This window comes from Astatotilapia calliptera, chromosome 19 (assembly GCF_900246225.1).
Source record: "Astatotilapia calliptera chromosome 19, fAstCal1.2, whole genome shotgun sequence".
NCBI lineage: Eukaryota > Metazoa > Chordata > Actinopteri > Cichliformes > Cichlidae > Astatotilapia > Astatotilapia calliptera.
In genome coordinates this window covers 16,027,250-16,051,079 of record NC_039320.1, presented here as the reverse complement: position 1 = coordinate 16,051,079, position 23,830 = coordinate 16,027,250, and the positions used below count along the sequence as shown (strand labels likewise).

The window sequence follows — 23,830 nt, the reverse complement described above, 5'->3', positions numbered from 1 at the left end:
AAAATGTGACATATCTTGGCATGATGTGCAGTGTGTCCTTAAAGCATTTAAGGAAATTGGAAAAAGGGAGGCCTAAAAAACTCTCTACAGCAGATACCAACAGATTTTGATCTAACATGCAATACCATCTGGAAAGCATCTGACTAGCAACAGATCAGTCGCACATCATCAGGAAAATTATCGGTCATGGACTGAACTCCCCAGAGTCCAAACCAAGCAAGATATAAAGAAAAGAGGGGTAGCTCAAGACTAGATTTTTACACTGAGCCCCTCAACAACATAGGACTGGATTGATGGCAGATAACCCACCTTAGTCGGTACTGTATTTCTAACGATGAGGGGCAAGACACTTGAAAGTTCAAACAGTTCAGTAACGCTACAAATTTTTTCTTCCGCAAAGTTCATTGGACACCATAACCTTCAGGATGATGAGATTCTGCTCAGAGCTCCTATGTTAGTCTGATTTAATTTTCGGTCAGTGTGCCTGATAACTCACACCAGAAGGTAAATCAACCTGAGAGGAACATGAATGTATCTGAGCTACCGAATTCAACCAACTGCAAGACGCTGCCAGTCAATGCTCAAGTCAAAATGTAGAATGATCCATTTGAAGGAACTGCTGCCCCTTCAGGTTGCTTGTAAAGTTTCCTGGAGCATCGTAGCCCTGAGACATACATCATACACAGAAGGTGCTATCCTGTGTTTGAGCTTCATGGGGGTGCCTTTTCCCCCTCTTCAGTACCCAAAAGATTTATGAAACTTTGCTAAGAACTAGATTCGTTGCTTCAGCAGAGTCATCTGTAACATCCGCGATGCCTGAATTCACCTGCTGCTACATATTTTTATATCGTGAAAGGGCAAAATGAAACAGTGATTATGTTTGCACCTAATACAACAGCAGCATTGGGGAGAAAAATCACAGTCAGGTTTGATTTTTTTGCTCCTTTCCTGTCCTGTGTAATTACAGTGATTGTAATTCATGTGGCACTGCTAAAATGGCTGCACAAAGAAAATATAACGTACAGTATGACAGAGTACGTGCATTTATACTGACTGCAGCAAGCTGCACAGCCTTCGTTCCAAGGCTGAATTCAAGCTTTGATTTATGCAACATTTAACTGGCTGCTTTTCAAGGTAAGCCCTTTGTTCAGCCATAATTATGATAGCGGAAAATAACGCATTCAGCAGTGGGTCACTGAGCGACGAGAGCTTCTTTTCAATCATACGCAGACAAGTGCAGCCATTATCAAAGCATTACACAACCTCAGAATCCAGGACATGTGAACAATGTGGCTTTAACTCAGCAAAATAGTTCATCGGAGACATTTTCCATATGTCTAATGTGAGATTGCGCACACTTGTGTAATATTCTGTGAGAATATTTAAACTTCTTTGATTTAAAAAGATGACCTGAATCTGTGTTTCTGAACTGAACACTTGGGGTGCTGACATTCAAAAGTGTGTGATTGTAACACTTATTGTTTCTAAACCAGCCATATATACTTATACAACATTAAATAGATTAACACGGGGATGATTTAAGTCTACTGTAAAGCCTCGCCAAATATGGAAACTATTTCTTAAAAGGACTGCACTCAGTCGCTGGGCGACACTGGGTGTTATATCTCCAAATGTACATACATACAGTCTATGTGTGTGCGTGTGTGCGTGTGCGCCTGTGAATATGTGTGTGTATTACCTTCATTATGACCTCATTTCAACTCCAAAGTGATTTCTTTTTTTGCCCCATTTGATCCGAAGTGGAATGTCATCGCTTATTATTATTTCCGGTGAACCTGAAATATCTCTGTGGAGAATTTTATCAATGTATTACTATGATTTTATCAAAGTATAATTACTATGATTGTTCCGGTGTCTATCATTACCATATTACTGCTATTATTCTGATGATTTGAAGTATAATATGAGCCTCTGTGTTTTCTGTATGTGTGAATATTCAATAAATAGGTGTGAACAATGTGTTATTGTTATTTGTAGTCGATATGAGAACCTAAATGAAGGATTCGGGAGGCATGCAAGACAGATTCAGTGCAGGCTGAAAAGGCTGGATGGAAGATGTGCACATCAGGAAAGCAAAAAGACAACAAAAGGAACAGCAGCGAGTGGATTAAGATATGTTGGGTAAATGGGTAGTTAAAGAGGCTGAGATGTGGAGTTGCAGAGAAATGAGTAACAGGAGCCAATAAGGATGGGGCAGACAATTACAGATGAGAGGAGAAAAGACAAAGACAGGAAGTAAAACCAACCAAGAGATGAGTCTACCCAAATAAAATCACTAACCTTGTCAGTTAATCAGACATAGGGTTTTAATTTGAAGCATCATTGTTATGTATAATTTTTAGGCTCTTGCACTTTACACAAGTGTCCCATTTTATTCTACTTTATATATCTTTATTTTATTTACTTTATTTTTAATTTAAACATCATAATACAAAAATTACATTGAAAACAATTCAAGAGATGCACACTATAGTTCCTGCGCCTGAGCTATGAACAAATCATAATAGTTAATGGTTGTTGTTAAATCCTGTTCAGATAACAATATATGGATACATACATAAATAATGGAAAGCGGTTTGCAAATTCTCTTACAAGTATCAGAAGAGCCCCAAGTTTTAGCTGTTGCATTACCCCCTTTAGCCACTTGGTGGCTCAGAATTCAGTTTTATATTTGACTCCAATAATGAGGTGCGCAGAACAGCAAATTAGCGATTTTCTAACTCCTCAGTAATTATCTGAAGAATAAAAAAGTTAAGTTTTCGATTCGGATAAAATCATTAGTTTGTCCCCTGGTGTGTCTCTAGGGACCTACTGGAGGGGCCAGACAGAGTTTGGAAGCTACCCAAAATGACAGCGTGCAAAAAATTCTATATTATATTTAAAAAATATTTTATATATTTATTATATGCATGTATACATATTTCCATGTGTTGTTACGTTACATATAAAAGCACTCAGGGCAGTCAGCACTTGCTCACCTTTATATAACATCAAATCATACCAAAAACAAAACAAACAAAAAAAAACCCTGCAGATAAAGAGCCATTCATTCTTTATCTGTGGTGTTTCTGCTTCCTGCCGTTTTCAGGTCAGCAGAGGCACCACCCTCCCCCTGCACTCACCAATAACAACCAGCATGAGGAGGAGACTAGTGCATGAAAACGGCAACTCTCTTCCCATTTAACTTCACTTTCAGTCCAGGACAGGCACGGTTTCCCAGCCCCGAAACTGCGCACCCACCATGGCGACACCTCTCACCGACCAGGAGAAGCGCAAGCAGATCAGTATCAGGGGGATCGTGGGAGTGGAGAACGTGGCAGAGCTGAAAAAGGGCTTTAATCGACACCTGCACTTCACTTTGGTGAAAGACAGAAACATTGCAACACCAAGGGATTATTACTTTGCCCTGGCCCACACCGTGAGAGATCACCTGGTGGGGAGATGGATCAGAACACAGCAGTTTTATTATGAGGTGGACCCAAAGGTAACAGCAAGAAGTTTTAGTGTCAAAGTTAAACTCCACCACAAACGCGCACACAGCTGTAGTGCAGCCAACCTATTCTGCAGAGTGTCAAACTGGCAGATTAAAAATATCTTTACATGTAGACTGTTTTCTCAGAGAATGCATTTCCTGAAATTTAAAACGAGAGAACAAAAAAAAAAAAAAAACACAACTTTATGCGCTTTAGTGTTTCCCTTTTTATGGGAGGTACCTAAACGCTGCATAAAACTTTCCTTATTAGAATGAGCCACTGTTCTTTTTTTTTATGCAGAAAAAAATTGCTGTCTGTTGCACTTACTGCTTCATTTCTGAAACTGCAACAAAAGCCACAAAGACTTTATCAGTGTTTTGGGGTAGTTGAAGACTGATGATGTAGCAGGTGCAAATATTTAGTGTTTCTGTTTCTTTCACATGACCAGCGAGTGTACTATCTGTCTCTGGAGTTCTACATGGGCAGAACACTCCAAAACACAATGATCAACCTCGGGCTGCAGAACGCCTGCGATGAAGCCATCTATCAGGTCTGGTTTATTGCAGCAATTTCTGCAGCATCCACAGCCGCACAAACTGACCGCACATAATGACACTGCTGATTTTTTTTCTGTTTTTGTTTTGTTTTTTAATGCTTTGCTGTAGCTTGGCCTGGACATGGAAGAGCTGGAGGAGATGGAGGAGGATGCAGGGCTGGGGAATGGAGGTCTGGGCCGACTGGCAGGTAAAATAATGCAAGTGTTTAAAAGGAGGCTGGGAGAAAGGGAGGAAAAGGTTTTCACTGCCCAGCCTCTCCTCTGGGAGTCCTAACTAACAGGAAAAGCTGGAAAACAGAGAATAAAATTCAGTATGCTGCAACTCTGCAAAAGGGTTAAAGATGAGTCTTTTTGCAGGCGAACTCCTTATCTCCTTATCTCCACTACAGCAATATGTCATTGCTATTTCCAGGTTATTTTGGCATTCCTCTATCAAATATCTCTGCGTGCCTATTCTATCAACTTCCAGCCATTAAAATGAATTCAATTCTAATTTCACTACAGGGGTTTTATGTTTCTGATTTCATGTCTAATTCTTCTGCACACAGCATGTTTCCTGGATTCAATGGCCACCTTGGGACTTGCAGCGTACGGTTATGGCATTCGATATGAATATGGGATCTTTAACCAGAAGATAAGAGATGGCTGGCAGGTACCTGCATCTTATTTTCAAAGCTTTACATTACTTACCCTTTTTTGTGGACTCTTGCAGTTAAACTACAATGAAACTGATTAAACTCACTTTTCTAGAACTCAAGGCTGATTTGGGCCAAAGTAGAAATTATTAGGTCAGAATACTCATAAAGCTAATCATTAATAAAAACCTGTGTTTAGCACTGCTCGAGTGATGCAAGAAGCTGGTTGGTTGATTGTATAGGAACAAAACATTGTGTATCTTGTGATAAAGAAAAAGGCTTCTGCCCTTTGGATTTTTTTTTTTTTTTTTTTTTTTGCTGCTTATTTGAAGTTCAAACTCTCAGTGTAAACATGGACTTCTGAACAGCAACCTATAAACCTGCACAGTGTGACTGAACCTGCATGTATCAATCCCTGTTGCTGGTGAACAGCGTAAATTCAAAATCTACTCGAGGAAGCTGCTGTAGCCAGCAACTCCAAGTTTGTGAACCCTGAGATGGGTTCACATCAACTGTGAGTCAATCACGGGGGTAACGGACTCTGTAAACTTCACCTGATCACTGGACGGTTTTCTTCACCAAACTCTGACTCCTCCCCTCCTGCAGCGCACGAGCCAGCTGAATGACGCTCAGTTTAATTTCCTCATTCATAAAGTTGCTATCAAAGATCCCAGTTGGATAGTAGGTCACTATTTTATTATGTTTAAGATGAACACTTTCATAATCGTTCACTCATCAATGTATGAGAACATAGGCGGTGATTATGTTCCATGCTCTGTAGCCTACCTCTTTGTAACCCTGTGACTCTGTGGACACTAATGCAGCTGTCAGACTGCATGTGTGGTCCCCACTGGAAACATTTACTCTACAACACTGTAGCAATCACTGTTTAAATAACTTCTCTGTACAAAGTCTGCCACACTGTTTGGAGTAAAGATGAGGCTGAACTGAGTGAATTTTCAAAAAGTAGCCTGCAGACAGTCTGCTTGTAATCTGATTACTTTTGTAAAAGTTTGTATATTTCACTCAAAATCACCCGATTCAGTCTCAGTGGGTCAGATTGCAGTGACTCCACATAACAGATCAGCCACCCATGTCCAGGTCAGAGCCCACTTTCACAGCAGGATAGATCCAAAAAAGATCTACTTAGATCTATTCTAACTCTTTCTCAGCTCATCCTGTCCTAAACCATTTATGTTTCCTTTATGTTATTATTTATTTATTCTGTCCCAGCATTTATTGCAGCATGTTTGTCCCAAGATGACCTATATTCCTGACATATTTAACTTCTGCAAAACAGCTTTTGTTTAATGAAAAACTGACTTGAGGGCAGGTCCATCCCACTGTCACCAAGCAAACTAACATACCTCCTTTGTTCTCTCCTGTCTTTTATAGTAAAATATCATAATCAGCACCGAGACATGTTCTTTTTTTATTATTATTATTAAAATAAAGCTTCTGCTCTTTATTTATCTGTTGCCACGATGAATCGTGATGATTTTCTTTTGTCTACTCATGCACATGCTTTACTCAAGGTCAATATACTCGGAGCTGATTGAACTAATTCTCAACTCCAGTCTGAGTTGATCGATTCAGAGTTAATTATTTAACTTGGTTTGTTGAACATGTCACTTGGAATAGGGCCCTGATTGGACCTCGTGCTCTAAGTGGAGTTTGTGTCTCGTTCAGTGACTCTTATCCTGGAGCTCTAACTTGTGACCTACTGTAGGTGGAAGAGGCAGATGACTGGCTGAGACATGGAAACCCCTGGGAGAAGGCTCGCCCCGAGTACATGCTGCCCGTGCACTTCTATGGACGAGTGGAGGAAACGAGAGCTGGCCCAAAATGGGTTGACACTCAGGTACTGATACTGAAATATTGATGAAATAAGAAATAGGTTTTATAGGTTATTTCAGCAATGCGTGAATATGGAAGTCTTTAGTAGTTACAGCTGATGAGAATCAGCAAAACAGACAAACATCCATAAATGTATGCACACCAGCTCTTCAACATAGTATCCTACTATAAGAATATTGTTAAGAAGGCATAAAAAATGCTAATTTATGGTGTGTTTTTGGTTATTGGGGCAGTTGGGAAAACGGGAGAGTACATCACAGTATTCTATAAATGTGTTTTGGGGTTTTTGTGTGTTTTAACTTGCAGGTGGTTCTCGCAATGCCTTATGACACACCCATCCCTGGCTATATGAACAACACTGTGAACACCATGAGGCTGTGGTCTGCCCGCGCTCCCAATGATTTTAACTTGAAAGACTGTAGGTCATGAATTTTCACTGTCCATTTAAATTTCTCTGTGTGAGGCTGCTTGAATATTTTGCCAACAGTGGTGTGAGGCTCCAACTACTTTTTGTCATTGCAAGAACAAACTCGGAAATTACACTTAACAAATGCATAGTTGCTTAAAGTCATGTTTCCTTTTTTTAGTATTCAACTGGCAAATTTTGCACAACTGCTGCAGAACGGAAACATGCAACAAGATTTATGCATTGCCAAATCCCTCAAACGCTGCATTCCCCCCCCCCCCCCCCCCCTGTACATTTTTGTTCTTTTACTTTAAATTTAAAGCATTGAATTTGTAATATTTGTCTGTAGTTAATGTGGGAGATTACATCCAAGCCGTTCTGGACAGAAACCTGGCGGAGAACATCTCCCGTGTACTTTACCCAAATGACAATGTAAGTTTATAGGCAGTCAATTTCAATATCGTCACTCTTTTGCATTAAGTGCAAGTCACATATTTCTTTTCTTTTCCACCACTTATAACACTTGTTGTTACAGTTTTTTGAAGGAAAAGAACTTCGTCTGAAGCAGGAATACTTTGTTGTGGCAGCCACACTCCAAGACATTATCCGTCGCTTCAAGACCACTAAGAAAGGCGTACCCGGTCGCACATCATTCAAGAGCTTCCCAGACAAAGTAACACTCTGAGTTTTCTAATAATTATAATAATAAAGGCAAAATGGTAGCATTTGTTTCAGTGCATTTGCAGTTCATTACTTCATTGTATTTTGTAACTTTGACCATCCTGTTGTAACAAGGAGCAGTTTTTTGCTGTTTCCAAACAAACCTGTGTGGCAGCACAAGTCAGTTTTTCTCCAAGATACTTCTTCACTTGCACAATAAAGTTCCTTATTCATAGAAGATTAAAGCAGAACAGTGATCTACTAGAAAGATGAGAGAAAGATATTCACCATGCATATTAAATGTATGCACGACCTGTAGTGTTTTAGGAGGTCAACGGGAAGGAAACCAACATCTAATTGCAGGATGCCGTGTTTTCTAGGTAGCCATCCAGCTAAATGACACCCATCCAGCCATGGCCATCCCCGAACTGATGAGAATCTTTCTGGACATTGAGAAAATCGACTGGGACACGGTTAGTAGAAATTGACCGACTTAAAACAAGCTTTAATTAGGAAATCATGAACAACTATGGGCAAGTAAGGTAGCACAAGAAACAGATGCTTCAGTATTGCATAGGCAAAGCAGAAGAAGTTGACTGCCATGTTAAGAAGTAAAATGCAGGAGGTTGGAGGCTTTTAATGAACTGGGAGAAGAGATGAAATCAAGAATGTGTGTAAATGACTGCAAAAGAATAAACTTTCTCTTTATTTTCAGGCCTGGGACCTCACAACGCGAACATTTGCCTACACTAACCACACAGTTCTCCCCGAGGCTCTGGAGCGCTGGCCTGTGCAGCTGATGGAAAAACTCCTACCCAGACACCTGCAAATCATCTACCAGATCAATCAGGCCCACCTTGATGTACGTATACTGGACTTTTTCTTTAGTTTTGCATTAAGAGTGTCCATAATGACAAACTGCATTGATGATTCATGGGATGGACATGTCACCATCTATTCTCTTTCTGCAGAATATTGTAGCTCTCTATCCAAACGACATGGACAAGCTGAGGAAAATGTCTCTGATTGAAGAGGACGGAGGCAAGAGGGTGAACATGGCGCACCTGTGCATCGTGGGATCGCACGCAGTCAACGGAGTCGCTGAGATACACTCCAACATCATCAAGACCCAAGTGTAAGCCCTCTGCTGCTGGATGCAGTAAAAAAGTCAATCAAATATCAGACTAAAGACCAAACGAGCGCTGCAGCTGCCATTAAATTCAGTAAAAAAAAAAAAAAGGAAATCTTTAAATGTCATTATAACAGATGCTTTTAAAAGAGAAAGTTTGCACCACTTGTTGCTAAATGAGCATGGCTTCATATGTTACAACAGGACTGAATCTTTACCTCTTTTATTCACCATTACATCAACTGCATGTTGAAACTCTCCTAAAGGCCAAAACCCTCAATACCTGTGTGGTACTGTAATGCTGAAAGACATTTTCAGGTGGCTGCTTGTTGATGTGTACTGTCCAATTTTTATTTTTTTTTTCCTAAAACCAAAGCTAAATGGGTAACGCTTATGTTTGCTCGCTTCCAAACACGCAAGCACAACACAAATTTTTAGGGTAGTTTCGTTTTAATGGAGAGAGACAAAATATCACCTAAAGATCCAGAACAAAACATGAAAGTTATCAACTGATTTGCATGTCCCTGAGTGAAATAAGTAGTGAGCAAACTTACAAATTCAGCAGGAGATGATAATTATTCATTTTTTTTCTGTATATGAATACTATGTGTTAAGGAGACCATTACAAATGCTGTAGTATTGCTGCTGGTTTTAAAAGCTTTAGTATAACAGCTATCCTTCTGAACATTTCTCTCTTTCCTCCTTTAGGTTTCGTAATTTCAGTGAACTAGAACCAAACAAGTTTCAGAACAAAACCAATGGCATCACTCCCAGACGCTGGCTGCTCCTCTGTAACCCTGGACTGGCGGAGCTTATAGCCGAGGTCTGTTTCAGCTGCAGTAATGATGCCAAGAGACCGCTTAAGACCCCTAAATCTTTAGAGATGTATCAAGCGGCTGTGTTCTTGGCAGTGCATTTACTTGCTATTTTACAAACAGTCTGCTGAAGTGTAAACTGTCGATGTGTGTTTGCATATTTTAGCCTGACCTTAAGTGTCTTTCAGGCCATCGGGGAGGATTATGTGAGGGACCTCGATGAGCTGCAGAAGCTGAATGACCTTGTTAATGATGGTACCTTCATCCGCGATGTCTCTAAAGTGAAACAGGTAACGTGGAAGGTGTCACTGCAAAGTACCTGAGTAGATTTATTCAATTACTGTGCTTTTAAGAGTAAAATTTTAAAAAGTGGGCATTTATACTTCAGCTTCATTGGGAGTGGCTTCCAGATGTAGTGTCTTACATGATCCCCGATTTGAAACTGGGAGGACACGAGTTTGTGAAGTCCCAGCGATGGTATGAAGCCTGGATAAATGGCAAGGGCATCAGGAAATAAGGGAGCAGTCAAAAACACTCTAATGCTCAAACACTTGAAAGATGATATTGAGCTTCATTCATCTGGCAGACATAATTGATTCATTTTACTTTACAGAAATAAAATAATAGTTGTGGAATATTTAAAAATTTCTGTCTGTCCCTTGCAGTAAAGCAGGAGTTGTGCTGTAAAATCTTTTTTGCTCAGTGATTTCACAACCATCTGCCACTGGACTGGTTCTGGTTTACACACTGTTGCATCACTATTGTTTGTACTGAAATCATATCTGTTAATACCAGTCGTAGCATTGTTCTGCAGTCTTTTAGTAAATACTCCTTGCACCACTATTCAGACAGAAAATGAGGTAATGGCATTGGATTCAAGAACGCCTCAGAACTGCATATAGCATTTATTGGTTTCCTCTGATACTTTTTTTTTTTTTTTCTTTAAAATAAGTTTCACTAGCTGAGATCACATCCTCCTTTTAGATTGGACAATGGCAGATGGGCCATCGTAAATTGATGATGCAGTTTGGGGAAGGCCTCAGAGCAGACTGGCAGAAGCTCCCAGGGTAGGCAGATACCCATGTGAGCCATAGATAGACATAGGACCGGAAAGGGAGGGTATCAGGTGTGGTCCCGCTCCTGAAATGCAGATAAATGATCTCCACTTACATGAAATGATTCTAAATATTAGCCCTTACACTTATGTAGCTTATGATTGCATGGTAGTGTTTGTTCTGCTGCACCATGAAACTAAAAATTTGATCTTCGCTGGAAAATTACATATCATTTTTCAATGCCTGTGCACATCATTGCAGGCTCAAACGATCTGATTGTGTTGTGCATGATTGCAGTTTGTGGTTTTCAAACCTGGTACGTGTCCAGGCGGCACTCGTCAGTTATTTAGCAATTTCACCTCAGCATCTTCCTGCCAAGTCACATACTTGGTATGTATTTTTCTTTTCCTTTTGTCACAGGACAACAAGGTGAAATTTGCCCAGTACCTGGAGAAGGAGTACCCAGTGAAAATCAACCCAGCCTCCATGTTTGACGTCCACGTGAAGAGGATCCACGAATACAAGCGCCAGCTCCTTAACTGCCTGCACATCATCACTATGTACAACCGTACGTGCAGCACGTGCAGTTTGATTGCTCAGTGCCAAAAGCTTTAATAATGGCTGATTTTCTGAGTGATAATTTACATGACACAATCTGACATGTCCCGATGTGGCAGACTACCCACCCAGCTGTGCATGTTAAAGCAAACATGAAGAATGTGGCTGTCTGACTCAGCTGTGGGAATTTTCCATGCAGCCCTGAGGTTGTAATAAACAGGACAGCAGCAGTTTCATCAACACTTTTATTCTGTGCAACATGATGCTGACTATACCTGCACTTAAAGTCCTTTCCTTTTTTGGAAATGTTCTGCACACACATGCCATATATGTCATGCAATGTGGCAATCCAGGAGCTTCACGCCAATGAGTTGCATAAGATTACATTTTGGCTTTATGTAGATGTGCTCAGCTCAGGAATTCTCAAGTTTTCTGCTGACCGTGTGTCGGTTTTTTGGCAATGAAAAGCATCAGAGCTGAATTTTAATGAGGCACTTGTTGTTCCCTGCATAACTAATTCTTTCAATCTATATTTTTCATGTTTGTTCACCTGCAGTGGCTCACTGCTCCCCTCAGTTTGAGAACTGTATGTACAGCTGGAGCATGCAGCAGCCTAGCAGATCTGCACTGTTAGGCCGTTGTTTTGTTTTGTGTGTGGGTTTTTTAAGCTGTTTCTGATCTGTATGCTAAAAGAAATTGACTGGTAGCATTTTTTTTTCTCATCAAATTCTCAAAAGAAAGCAAAAAATATTTCCCAAATGCTTTTCTTTTCAAATTTCAGAAACAAATCAGCAGGAAAATGATGGATCTGTAAAACAAGAAGTAAAAATGCAAATCCCCAAAATTTGAAACACTGAAAATTACTTAAAATGACTGTATGAGTGCGTAAAATGCTGATTTTTGTGTGCTTTGCTCTATGCCTTAAATGTGTGAGCAGGTTTTTAATTCATTAATTTTGACTAAATCAGTAACTTTCTGAAAATGAATAGAGTCCAGATGGTTATTGTTTAAATCACTAATATAGAGTTTCTTTATTTTATTTATTTAATTTGCTTCATAGGCATCAAAATGAACCCTACCGCACCTTTTGTACCACGAACTGTGATCATCGGTGGAAAGGTAGCAATTCAGCCAAATCAAACACTCTGGTGCGATGAACAGACAAAGAAGGGTAATGATTGTGTGATGCTCTGCAGGCTGCACCAGGGTATCACATGGCAAAGATGATCATCAAGCTGATCACCTCCGTCGCTGATGTGGTGAACAATGACCCTGTGGTGGGCAACAAGCTGAAGGTCATCTTTCTTGAGAACTACAGAGTGTCTCTTGCAGAGAAAGGTACCATTCGCTTTAAAATGCAACTCAGATAAAGTGAGAAAGATGTTTTGCAAGTAATTAAATTTTCATGTGCTCTTCTTCAGTGATTCCTGCTACGGATTTGTCAGAGCAGATCTCCACTGCAGGCACAGAGGCTTCAGGAACAGGCAACATGAAGTTCATGCTGAATGGAGCCCTGACCATCGGCACCATGGATGGAGCCAACGTGGAGATGGCCGAGGAGGCCGGAGAGGAGAACCTTTTCATTTTTGGCATGAGGGTAGAGGATGTAGCTGAAATGGACAAAAAGGGGTAAGGAAGTCTCTCACAGACTTTGATCTGTAACTTAATGCTGCGAAAACCCAACTTTCTTACTTGTTCTTTGTTAGGTATGACGCCATGGCATACTACAAAAAGATTCCTGAGCTGAAGCAAGTGATGGATCAGATCACAAGTGGATTCTTTAGCCCCAAAAATCCAGAGCTGTTCAAAGACCTCACCGAGATGCTTTTCAAATATGACCGGTGAGTAATTTCAAGTTACATGATCAGCTGATCCTGTCTTTAGCAATTAAATGTTATAAAAATCTGACGGTTGTTGGGTTCGTTTGTCTGTTTGTTTTCAGTTTCAAAGTTTTCGCAGACTTTGAAGCCTACGTGAAATGCCAAGAAAAAGTCAGCAAGCTCTACAAGGTGACATTCGCTTTGCAACACCTTTGCAAAGTTTTCATTTGTCTGCTCCTTTTGTTTCTCATAAAAAAGCTGCTTTACATTTCCCCATTTAGCATCTGTACAGTATCAAATTCTTTAATGTAGCACATGCGGCTCTAATTACAGTTGTACTTCTCTACACTGTTATTTTGCACCATTTCTAACCATTTCCCACAGGAAGAAGTTCTCGCTGTTTACAAATACAAAAACTTTAGAACATCTTGCATGGACTTGGAGCACACCAGCTGACTTTTGCTGATTAAACCAAAGCATGAGTAGCTTTTAAACCCTTAATCACAGGGTTGCACAGGTATTAACAAATCTGTTCAGACAGATATGCAGTGTTTGGCATATAAAAGATGGGCACTTAGCGACAGACATTGTTTTGAAGAAACTGAGGGTTCTCATACTCATACAGTACCAGCTTATCAACCACAGGGTCGCCACGCCCAAAACCATATCCTGCTTTCTCAATTATCTTTAATTCTAAAGTGGGCCATCATTTACCAAATTAATATCATGCTGTATTAAATAACACCTGACACTAGCAACTGAGTCCAAAAACTCACTAAAATATGTTGACTGAGGTCAAAAAACAGTTGGACTTCTTTTGGAAAGTGAGAAAGTCCCCTGCTGGTTAATGAAAAATAATGGAGTTTTAAAGGACTTTACAGACGCATACACAAACCTGCAAAATTAACTGGCTAGTGTGACTCTCACCATGATGCATGCACTTGCACACCCATTCAAAAAAAATTAAGTATTTGCTACCAACATACTTTTTTAGAAGACTAAATATAAAACCTAAAATGATAAATTATATTTTTATTTTTCTCTAAAAGAATCCAGTGGAGTGGACGAAGATGGTGATCAAGAACATCGCTGCAACGGGAAAGTTCTCCAGTGACAGAACCATCAAAGAGTACGCCACAGAGGTGTGGGGCGTGGAGCCGACCAACCTCAAAATCCCGCCACCAAGCGAGCCCAGGGAAGCCATCGAAGAAACTGTCAAAGCTCTTAAGAAACTGTGAGGCTGCCTTTTTGTTTACAGCATGTTAACCGTTCCTGTTTGGTTTAAGCCTTCAATTTGCATATCACTGAACTGTTTTGAGGACTACTTTGCTGTCAACGCACTGTTATACTTCTTTAGCACAATGCATGTAGTAGGCTTAAACTACGAGTCACTGTGCTGAGCAAGCTTCAGTATTTCCAAATAACTTGCTCATATTTAACATTATGGGGGTGGGTGGAGGTTTCAGGAATCCAGTAGGATCACAGTCAGCTGACTGTTCTCACATTTGTTACATTTCTGTAGAAACTCAGAACAATTTCAAGGATTTAAAGGCATTTGTAACTTAGTTAAGTATGCAAACTTACATTTCTGATCAACATGTGTTCCTCTGTGTTGAAATAAAAACAGAGTGTAACGACATACAGTACTGTGCTTTTATTGACATCTTTGTAAGATATGGAAGCTTTTGTGCAAGAAGTTGGCCAGTGTGTTGGACTTTTTTCACAAAACCTACAAAGCAATGAGGACCACGAGGAACTGTGAGCCCGGAGGAGGGACCGCCACTCTAGTGTCTCAGGTTTTCTAGAAATTTCCTGCAACCAAAACAGAAAAAGCTTTCATTTTAGGGGTTAAGGGGACCTAAAAATGAACATAATAGACCACCTTCAATGGAAAAGCAATTAATCAATTTTAGATATTGCCTTACCTAACCACACCTGATAAATTGGGATCCAAGTAGATGCTGCTGTGGGAGAATCCAAGACTTGCACTGTAGGAGATCATTTCGACGTGTGCATCGGTGTTTAATTTCCTCCGAGTCTGGAGTGATATCTCGTACAGCTGGAGACAACAAATACAGAGTATTCAGCAAAAAAGCAGCAAAGTCCACTAGAGGAAATTGTCCAAATGGAGAGGAAGAGTACCAGCTGTACCTCCAGGCCCATGTGATAAGGAACAACATTATCATCCTCTGAATGCAGAATAAGAAGTGGACTGATCAGGGACTTCAAGCTGCAAAGATGTTGGAGTAAAAACGTGAGAGAGATCTAATGTGGAAATGCAGAACACTTCTTTGCATTTCTTTCGGAGTAAAATATGCCACACTTACTTTTTATCATTAGCAAATACTATGTTGGTCATTTTCATTATGTTCCACAGCAAGCTCTCAAATCCTGGAAGGAACCTGTACATCTGGAAAAAAAGATGGAAAATATGCTGCAATATCCTTTCAAAAACACTGGCAGAACAGAAGGTTCTGTGAGAGACTCCAGTCTACTTTATAAATGTGTGGAGGTGGAGTAAATATTAGCAATTCATACACAAAATTACACTGTATTAGTTGAATTGTATTTATATAATCCCTCTTTGCAGCATCAGTCACGTCAAAGCACTTCATACTTTATGATAAAGATCCAACGTTAGAGAATCCCAGTGATCCACTGTAAGGAAATATTTGGCGATGCTGGTGAGGAAAACCTCTTTCATAAACAGGAAGAGAATGCCAACAAAGCTAGACTCAGTTTAGAGCAGCTAACTTTCACAATTGTTGCTGCGATTGAGGGGCTTTAACAATACAATTTTTCTTATATAACTGTTGCTTTATTGGTATAGATTAAACAGGGAATCAACTGGGCTTGAGAAAAACCAAAAGTTGTGGTGAATCTATAGTCTTGTCTTTTGTAACTCACTATTCTGGAGTGGTTCATTAAAAATAACCAGTGATTTATTTTTTTTGTTTTTTGTTTTTTTAAATCACACAAACAGATGACGAAGTGATTAATCTCTTAGCAATCACATCATTAAGGAATGAAATTTTTTTTTCTGAACAAGACAAAAGTGAACAGAGCTGTGTTTTGCTGAAAACATGAGCAAAACACAGGGCTGCAAGCTGCAGTTAAACAAATGTGCAATGACTGTCCACACCTTCGTAAACCGATGGTTGACTACGACTTCTCCGATGCTTGTGTATGGAGCTTCAAGGATCAAAGCATCAACAGCAGACTCTGATTAAATAGATTGAAGTGCAGTTGATTAAAACAGAAAATAAAATGAATGATTGGAGTTTAAAAACTACATTTATAGACTTGAATAATCTGTTTTCTTGCTAATGAAACATCATGCTGCATTGTTCAGTGATTAACTGCAAAATGCACATTAAGCCAAAGGGGTTTGTAACAGTGAGGCACTTTGAACCGAGGTAGTTCTACCCTATTTATAGATAATTGTTATTACTTCTACTGTAATCTATAAAACTTTCTCCTGTGGAAAAGATGTGTAACGGTGACTTCGTGAACAAATAAATGATTCGGGATAGGTTGAAAAATGGCAGTGACAGGCCGTGCATGCACACACAGCCGTAAGTAACCCTAAAAGTCATATTTCCCATGGTAGAGTGGACATTTAAAGTAAGCTTAAATATCTACCTTGCTCCTGTATTTTCACTGCTGCATTGGTTGCCACCCTACAAAAAAAAAACAATTATGTTTTAAACTCCTTTCTTACTAAAGCTTTCATCTAGCTTTGCATCATGAGTGGTGGACATGGCTGACGTGACATGAGAAACTGACCCGGAGCCAAGCGAGTGTCCCCACAGACAGACGAGACTCCCCTTGCTGTGTTTCTTTACCCAGTGGTACAGGTAGAGGGCGTCATTGGTCAATCCAGCTTCACTGGGGTCCCCAGTAGAATCTCCAAAACCTTGTTAAAAGATATTGATTATGCAGTATACTCACTGACAGTGACAGACTTATGATGACTTTTTTAAACAGATTCTCCTTTGTTATATATTTTCTAAAGGTCAGACCATGCACTTCTTGTAAAAACTGCAAAAAACCCGCAACACATATCAGACTCTAAAGGCCTCAAGTTGGAAAGTTAAAGTTCATGACAGTACGATTAGAAAAAAAGTGAACAATTATGGCTTGTTTGAAAGGATTGTCAGGAGAAAGTCTCTTCTCTCCATAAATAAAACTTTGCAAAGTTGCATCAGAACAAATGACAAGGCTCATGGAACAATGTCCTTTGGACAGATGAGCCCAAAGAGATGTTTCGCCATAATGCACAGCATAGTGGTGGAGGGCTGAGGATTCGGGCCCATTTTGCAGCAAGTCAAGCATGAACTACTCTGCAAACCAAAGTATTCTACAGTCAGTCACAAGGCCATCTGTCTGTTTAATATGTCATGTGTTGTATTTAAATGATTTAAAGACCTGCTAAGGACCGGGTGAATTCTTTATTATGTCCAGATATATATGCAGTTATTACTGACAGAGGAAAGAAATATATTATATAAGTGTTTATTCTGAGCTTTTATATATAGCTCCAAACCTCCAGGACAACAAACAGAAGATCTGGTTTGTGTGTAGCAGAAAAATGATCCCTTAATGAGCAACAATCATCTTACCTCTGTAGTCTAAAGATAAGACATGGTACCCCGCAGCACTTAAGATCTACAAAAGAAAAACATCTGAATATCATCGTAACGCTTAGAGTCAAAAGCATTTTACCAGAATTTTAAAAAAATAAACATACTTCAGATTATGAATTTTACCTTCACCAGTTGTACTCTGTGATTTATTGCCCTGCAGAAGCAAAATAAGAGCAATGAATACAAGTAATCAAGTGGCTTTCAGTCTCATTTACTCTGACCCACAAACCCCTGTGTGCTTTGTTCCTGTGGATAAAACCAGGGGCCTGAGTAGTCCTGTAATACCCACTAGACTCCATTAGGATCAGTTCAAGGACTCTATCCTACTGCTCTTATCCCACCTGGTCCCTATGTTGCCGTGGAGATAGATAATAACAGGAGTGCCGTCTCCCAGAGTCTCCCGGTACCACTCAGGGCTTCTCCTGGCGGATTTCTCCCATTGGCTGGCAGGGAGCGTATGCCTATTAGACACAAAGCCGGAGAGGGACAAAAGGGAAAGAGTGAACAATACAAACAAATCCACTTACATTTCAAGATACGCAGGCAGCTTTTGAGTGGTTCTTGTCCAGCTAAATGATTACACCGTTGCTATATTCAGTCTGGAGCCAACTGTACTCAATATGCACGTGGTATTTTCGGGTGATTCACATAAATGGACACAACAGGATCCCAAAAATGACCTACCACACTCCAACTGAGATGCCCTCCTCTGTGTTGAGGTAGAAATTGCATGTGTGGTTTAGGACATCTTCAGGTCTGCTGAGATCCACAAAGAATGGAAACCTCACTACAGGAAACAAAAGCACACAAGGTCAGCATGTTTTGTATGTCGTGTTATGAATTATTAGATTATATCAGATTATGCTGCAGTGTACTGTATGCCATGAGATATCAAACTACATTAAACTGTAAAATATCAAATTGTACAGTACAGTGAACATCTGGGAACCAAGGAGACAGTTGCTGGATTTTTGGGAGAGGAAAGTTGCCCTGTCCTTGTCTGATATGGGATTTTAGCTGCACAGCAGTCTTATTTGTCTAGCACCTGTACTCTTCTACTATGAACCAGGCTGTTATGATAAGTAAAAACTCAGTGCTGTTGCTTTGTCAGTTCCACAGAATTTATAGATTGATAGATTTCTCCTATTATGCTTTCTCGCCATCATCCCTCTCTCTTCTTCCTATTTCTATCTTCTTCTACCTCAACGATGTCAAACAAAGTTTAACTACACACTTAATCGCTGGTATTAGGGGGGGAAAGCGTGCAATTTAAAAAGCACACCTCAGTTTTTCGGCATAACAGAAAAATTGTGCTCTGATAAATGAAAGAAATCAGACTCTTTGGGCTTAAATTATAAGAAATAAATGTGTAAAATTACAGAAAGATGGCATGTCATTGGCCAGGCTGTCCTGTAATACTAATTATTATTGTAAAGACAAACAAACTTTTGTTATCAAGCTACGTAAATCCCTTCAAATAGAAGTTGTTTGAATCCAATTTTAATAGCATCTTAAAGACAATTAAAAACTTTTGTTATTGTGGTGGTTGCAGTCAATTGCCACTAGCATTTGGTACGTTTTTTCCAGTGTGAGACAAATGATCATTATATCAAAATACTATTATTGTGATTTTGTTGTATAACAATTAACTCCTTTTGTGTTGTTCTAGGAACCCAGACTCCTAATAAATCTCAAGTGTTTACTCTGATATTTAAAACACCTTAAGTATCACACCAATCTCAGAGGACTCCTTGATTGAATTCTTTTTGACAGCAGAGTAACATATCAAATGAAATGGGTAAATCTTCTACTGATGATGCCTTACAAATCTAAATATTAATATAATGAACTTAACAGGATAATGACAATGATGTTCGGTAACATAATCTTGATCAACAGGTTGTTAACTTGTTAACAGTGTTTGTTTCAGCATTAGTATTTCCCATGAGAACATTTGTCATAAACAGTACACAACACTGCGTATGGCGATTTGGTCTCCTTAGTATTACGTGACTTAAATATATTACGTCATTTAAATGATAGATCTGCTCTATCCGACATGTAATAACTTGACTCTGAATAAACACCCAGGCCTCGAGACACATTACTTACACAAGTGAGCAAATATGACTTGGCCCAGTATCCAAGGGAACAGGTATAAAATGACAGGCACCGAGACATAGACAGTTATCAGAAATAAAATAGCTCTCTTCATTTCTGCCACGGGTGAAATTATTTCCACTCCAGAGCAACACAATCTGGCCCGCTGTCCAGATCAGGGTATGCGAATTTCCCTCTTTCCAGTGAACTGAATCCGGTAGGGATCTTGTCCTGACAGCAAGAGTGTTGTGAAATAAAGTGAAAAGAGGTCAATGTTCTTCTCAGACTAATCATCTCCTCTGCCGCTCTGCTATTGGTTAATATTTCATGCAGTAAGTCAGTCATGTAGAAATAAAGTCGATCAAAGTGCAGTGCTCTCCAAAGAAGGCAAAAACTCCCTGCCTGTGGACATCAGAAGAAGAAAACATGCATAAAGAATATTTAGGGACACAAACTCCCTTACCGCCGATGTAATCAACAAAACAGGAACAAACCCGGCTGATAAGTGGCCGCAAGGAATTGTGGGTATTATAAGTTCTTTGAAATCTACACGTTAGACGCATAAGTTATTACGTTTCCTTTCAGTGTAAACATATTAACACAACTATATATCATTAAAATTCTTAAAACAGAAGAAAAATTAAAGGCAAATTTAAAAATGCAAATGGCAGATGTTTAAATTATGTTTCTTTTCAATGTCAACACTAAGATTATTTTATTTCATTAAAATTTTTTATTGCTCAAAAATAATTTCATGAATTAAAAATGTAAAAGAATTCATGCAACAGGTGTTTAAGGGATGATGTTTTCTTTTAGTGTAAACATTAAGCATATTAAAACTACTATAAATTTAAAACAATTTCACATTTGTTTCGTTAACTACACCATTTAAGTATATGCATCTTTATTCCACAGTTAGCTGAATATTTAAAATTATTTTAAACCAAGATAAAGGCAATATTGTATTAGATAATGCAATAAATCCACTCCTCCACCTGGACTGAAAGAAAGCTGAGGGTAAAAGTAGATATAACTATGAAAATAATTTTGTTTTCAGGAGTTTAGCAACTGATGCTGATGCTTTCAGGGTTTATATGAGTTGAAATACTGGACATTGATTGGCTTTATATGTTAAGAACTAGAAAAACCCTCAAAACTGAATGTAAGAGCATTGTGATAGGTAATCATTCATCCCTTCATACTAACAACTAACAATCTGTATCTAAGAAAGCAGGAAGATAAGACAGTTAATGCAATTATTAGATCCCCTGGGGTTTAACTGATTTTTCTAGGAGGGGAAGCGTTTGTCTGGTCAGTGCTGGTTGAGCTGATATTCAGTGTCCCACACATTTTTAAATTGCTAGCAAATAAATTAAAAGCCAAGAAAGTATCAGAAAACTACTGTTTTCTTGTTTTTCCAATAAACTTAGTTTCACTCCTGGTCATCCATGAACCGATGCTATAAACAGTAGAAATCAGTACAGAGCAGTTGTAGTGAAACTGTTCACATTTATCCTGTGGATGTGGACTACAGCATTTCACTGACACACTTATATTCAGGAATGATTCGTGTTCTGGTTTTTGAAACTGCTCTTTGGCTTGTAGCTTATGGCTTATGCAGTACTGTGCAAATGTATTGAGAGACCCCTCATTTCTTTTTATTTTGCTAAGCAGTAGTGACTTATTTGCAAACATCCATGAAACCAGAGTATATAAAGCAAAAACACAGTTTGTACAATTCTAACAAGCTTAAGAGTCAATATTTGGTATGAGCACCTTTATTCTGCAACAGCCTTTCTAAGTTCTTTAAAGAGTCTTCAGGAATAGTTCTCCAGGCCTCTTGAAGGACATTCATTTGTTTTTCTTTGGAAGTTGTTTGGGTTTTGTTCCAATCTCTGTCAAGATGATCCCACACTGCTTCAGTAATATTGAGATGCAGGCTCCAGGGAGGCCATTCCATGACTGATAGTCTTCCATTGTATATTTTTATTTATAGGTAAGTTTTTACTCCACTGAAAGTGTGTTTGGGATCATTGTACAGTACAGTAGATGGATCAACTGAAGTCTGGCTGCATCTCTCAGGTCCTGTTTTAGGTCTTTGCCGGATTGATTCCTGTTTCTTACACACAGGAATAAAATACGTTGATTTGTTGCAGATAGGTTTTTTTTTTAAGGTCTGCCCGTTTTTTGTCCTCCACTTGTCCAGTTTCCACAAAACCTTTAAAGTCACACAGTACAGCACGCAAATGCAGCACGATGAGATATGGCAAGTTTTCAAGTTTGTAATTGACCTTACTGGTGCATAAATATTTTATTCCTATCAAACAGTGTAATCATTAGCATTTTTCATAGATTAAACCAAAGGAATTGTGAAAAACAAATGATGAGTTTTTGGACTTGCTGCTAGAAGTAGGGGAGACCGGGGATAGTTGTAACATTTTTGACATTTCTGTCTGTAAATTGAAGCTCTTTTAAGGTAGTGGATTCAAAATGTAATGCAAAGTATTTACATGTCTCGGCTATTAAATAGTGCAGCTATTTTCTCTGCAGCACAATTACCCATTGCATGGTATGGTCTCAAACACAAAGAGTGAAATGTTACAATTAACCCCATAGTCCGGGTTAGTTGTAACATATCCTGGGGTAAAATGTAACACAATGAAATAAGGGTACTAACAAAATATTAACATGTAATCTTTGTTTATTCAACACATGAATGCACTTAGAGCCATTTATGTAGCTGTGTGTGTGTGTGTGTGTGTGTGTGTGTGTGTGTGTGTGTGTGTGTGTGTGTGTGTGTGTGTGTGTGTGTGTGTGTGTGTGTGTGTGTGTGTGACAGAATGCAGAAATCTAGCTTTTGAACATATTCCAACCCCCCAAAAAGACAAATTATGGAATTTTCTGCAACTGAATATTTCATTAATTTTGGCTGGTCTTCCTTGAGTTTGGCCTCATTGGCTCAGTGGGCATTATAACCTACAACTCTTGCACCAATTTTGAAAATAACAATGAAGCTGAAAAAATGTAGTTGTTCACCAGCATCGCAATTCCATTACTTTTTATCATGGCTTACCTTGGTGTGGTTTGCAAAGTGCTTCAGAAAGATGAGGAAATCTGTTTCTTGCATCCATCCTGATTTATTTCCACTACCAATACTTCCTACTGGTCCATCTCTGACACAGTGTGAGAATGTGTATGTGTGGGAACACAAACAGTGGAGGAATTGTGTTGCCAATGGCATTAACCGCATATACAAATGCGACCAGTGAACCTCTCTCTGCTGATGTCGTTTCCCCAACTTGTTTAATATAAGTTAAAGTAATAGTGTGGTAAGTTGTAACATCTGCATTATTGTTACAACTAACCCAGACTGTTGCTGTTACAACTGACCCAGACTCCTATAGCCATGAACTAGCTAACATTACAGCCAACGGCTAAAACATTAGCACTAAAGACTTACACAGAATATATCCCCATAGACATACAAATAACATAATTCAAGTTTGATGAGTTTAACTGCAAAGCAGATAATGCTATTAGAAATTGAAATAAAGTAGAAAAACTTACTTTTTGGCATACAAATGACTTTTTTTGGTGTTAAATTGTCTGTGTTTGACAAAATGTGCTGATTTTTCACATGTGATAGCAGAACTGAATTGGGCATGCACAGGATGAGTCACATCATTTGAAACTTAGCCCTGATTGGAGAAATTGGAAGTGTTACAACTGAAGCATGTTACAACTATCCCCGGTCTCCCCTACAACTGGTTCATTTCTTGAGCTAGATGCCCTTTGTGTGTTTGAATAATTCATAGGTAAGTGTTAAGAGGCATAATAAAAAACAAAATACACTCATCTGAAAATGTTCAGGTACAAGGACTGGACAAAAATAAGTGAAAAAGTAGCCAATGAAGGAAGAAACACAAATCCCTTCAGAGAGCAAAGTCTCACTCCTTGGAAGTTAAATATAAACAGGCCAAACACTCTGAGGTATTTTAAGTAAAGGGCAGATAATATTTGGGGTAGCTCAGGTGGCAGAGCAGGTCAGCCACTAAACAGAAGGTCGGTGGTTCGATCCCAGGCTGCCTCCTGGCTGCCC

General features: G+C 39.2%; 2 protein-coding genes across 4 annotated transcripts; one reads left to right on the top strand and one right to left on the bottom strand.

The window, feature by feature from the left end:
* Window positions 1-3,152: 3,152 nt before the first annotated feature.
* Window positions 3,153-14,624, top strand: pygl (phosphorylase, glycogen, liver). The gene is made up of 20 exons (XM_026151499.1): window positions 3,153-3,505; window positions 3,943-4,044; window positions 4,160-4,238; window positions 4,599-4,702; window positions 6,415-6,546; window positions 6,849-6,960; window positions 7,298-7,380; window positions 7,484-7,621; window positions 7,989-8,081; window positions 8,324-8,470; window positions 8,580-8,743; window positions 9,446-9,560; window positions 9,741-9,842; window positions 11,028-11,175; window positions 12,226-12,284; window positions 12,362-12,503; window positions 12,587-12,794; window positions 12,872-13,006; window positions 13,108-13,174; window positions 14,035-14,624. The coding sequence occupies exons 1-20, from the start codon at window positions 3,263-3,265 to the stop codon at window positions 14,221-14,223; spliced, it is 2,562 nt and encodes an 853-aa protein (XP_026007284.1). The 5' UTR covers window positions 3,153-3,262; the 3' UTR covers window positions 14,224-14,624.
* Window positions 14,625-20,257, bottom strand: LOC113011786 (monoacylglycerol lipase ABHD12). 3 transcript variants are annotated; one of them, XM_026151526.1, is made up of 13 exons: window positions 20,195-20,257; window positions 19,744-19,962; window positions 18,316-18,418; window positions 17,973-18,092; window positions 17,755-17,785; window positions 17,608-17,653; window positions 16,772-16,901; window positions 16,628-16,665; window positions 16,128-16,207; window positions 15,313-15,395; window positions 15,137-15,215; window positions 14,911-15,044; window positions 14,625-14,797 (listed from the first exon to the last, which is right to left on the bottom strand). In XM_026151526.1, exons 2-13 carry the CDS (start codon window positions 19,844-19,846, stop codon window positions 14,770-14,772), a joined length of 975 nt encoding a protein of 324 aa, XP_026007311.1. In that variant the 5' UTR covers window positions 19,847-19,962; window positions 20,195-20,257; the 3' UTR covers window positions 14,625-14,769. The 3 variants fall into 3 exon arrangements, with proteins under 3 accessions (XP_026007311.1, XP_026007313.1, XP_026007312.1); XM_026151528.1 differs by having other exon boundaries at window positions 14,921-15,044; XM_026151527.1 differs by lacking the exon at window positions 20,195-20,257 and having other exon boundaries at window positions 19,744-20,188.
* Between the last annotated feature and the right edge of the window lie 3,573 nt (window positions 20,258-23,830).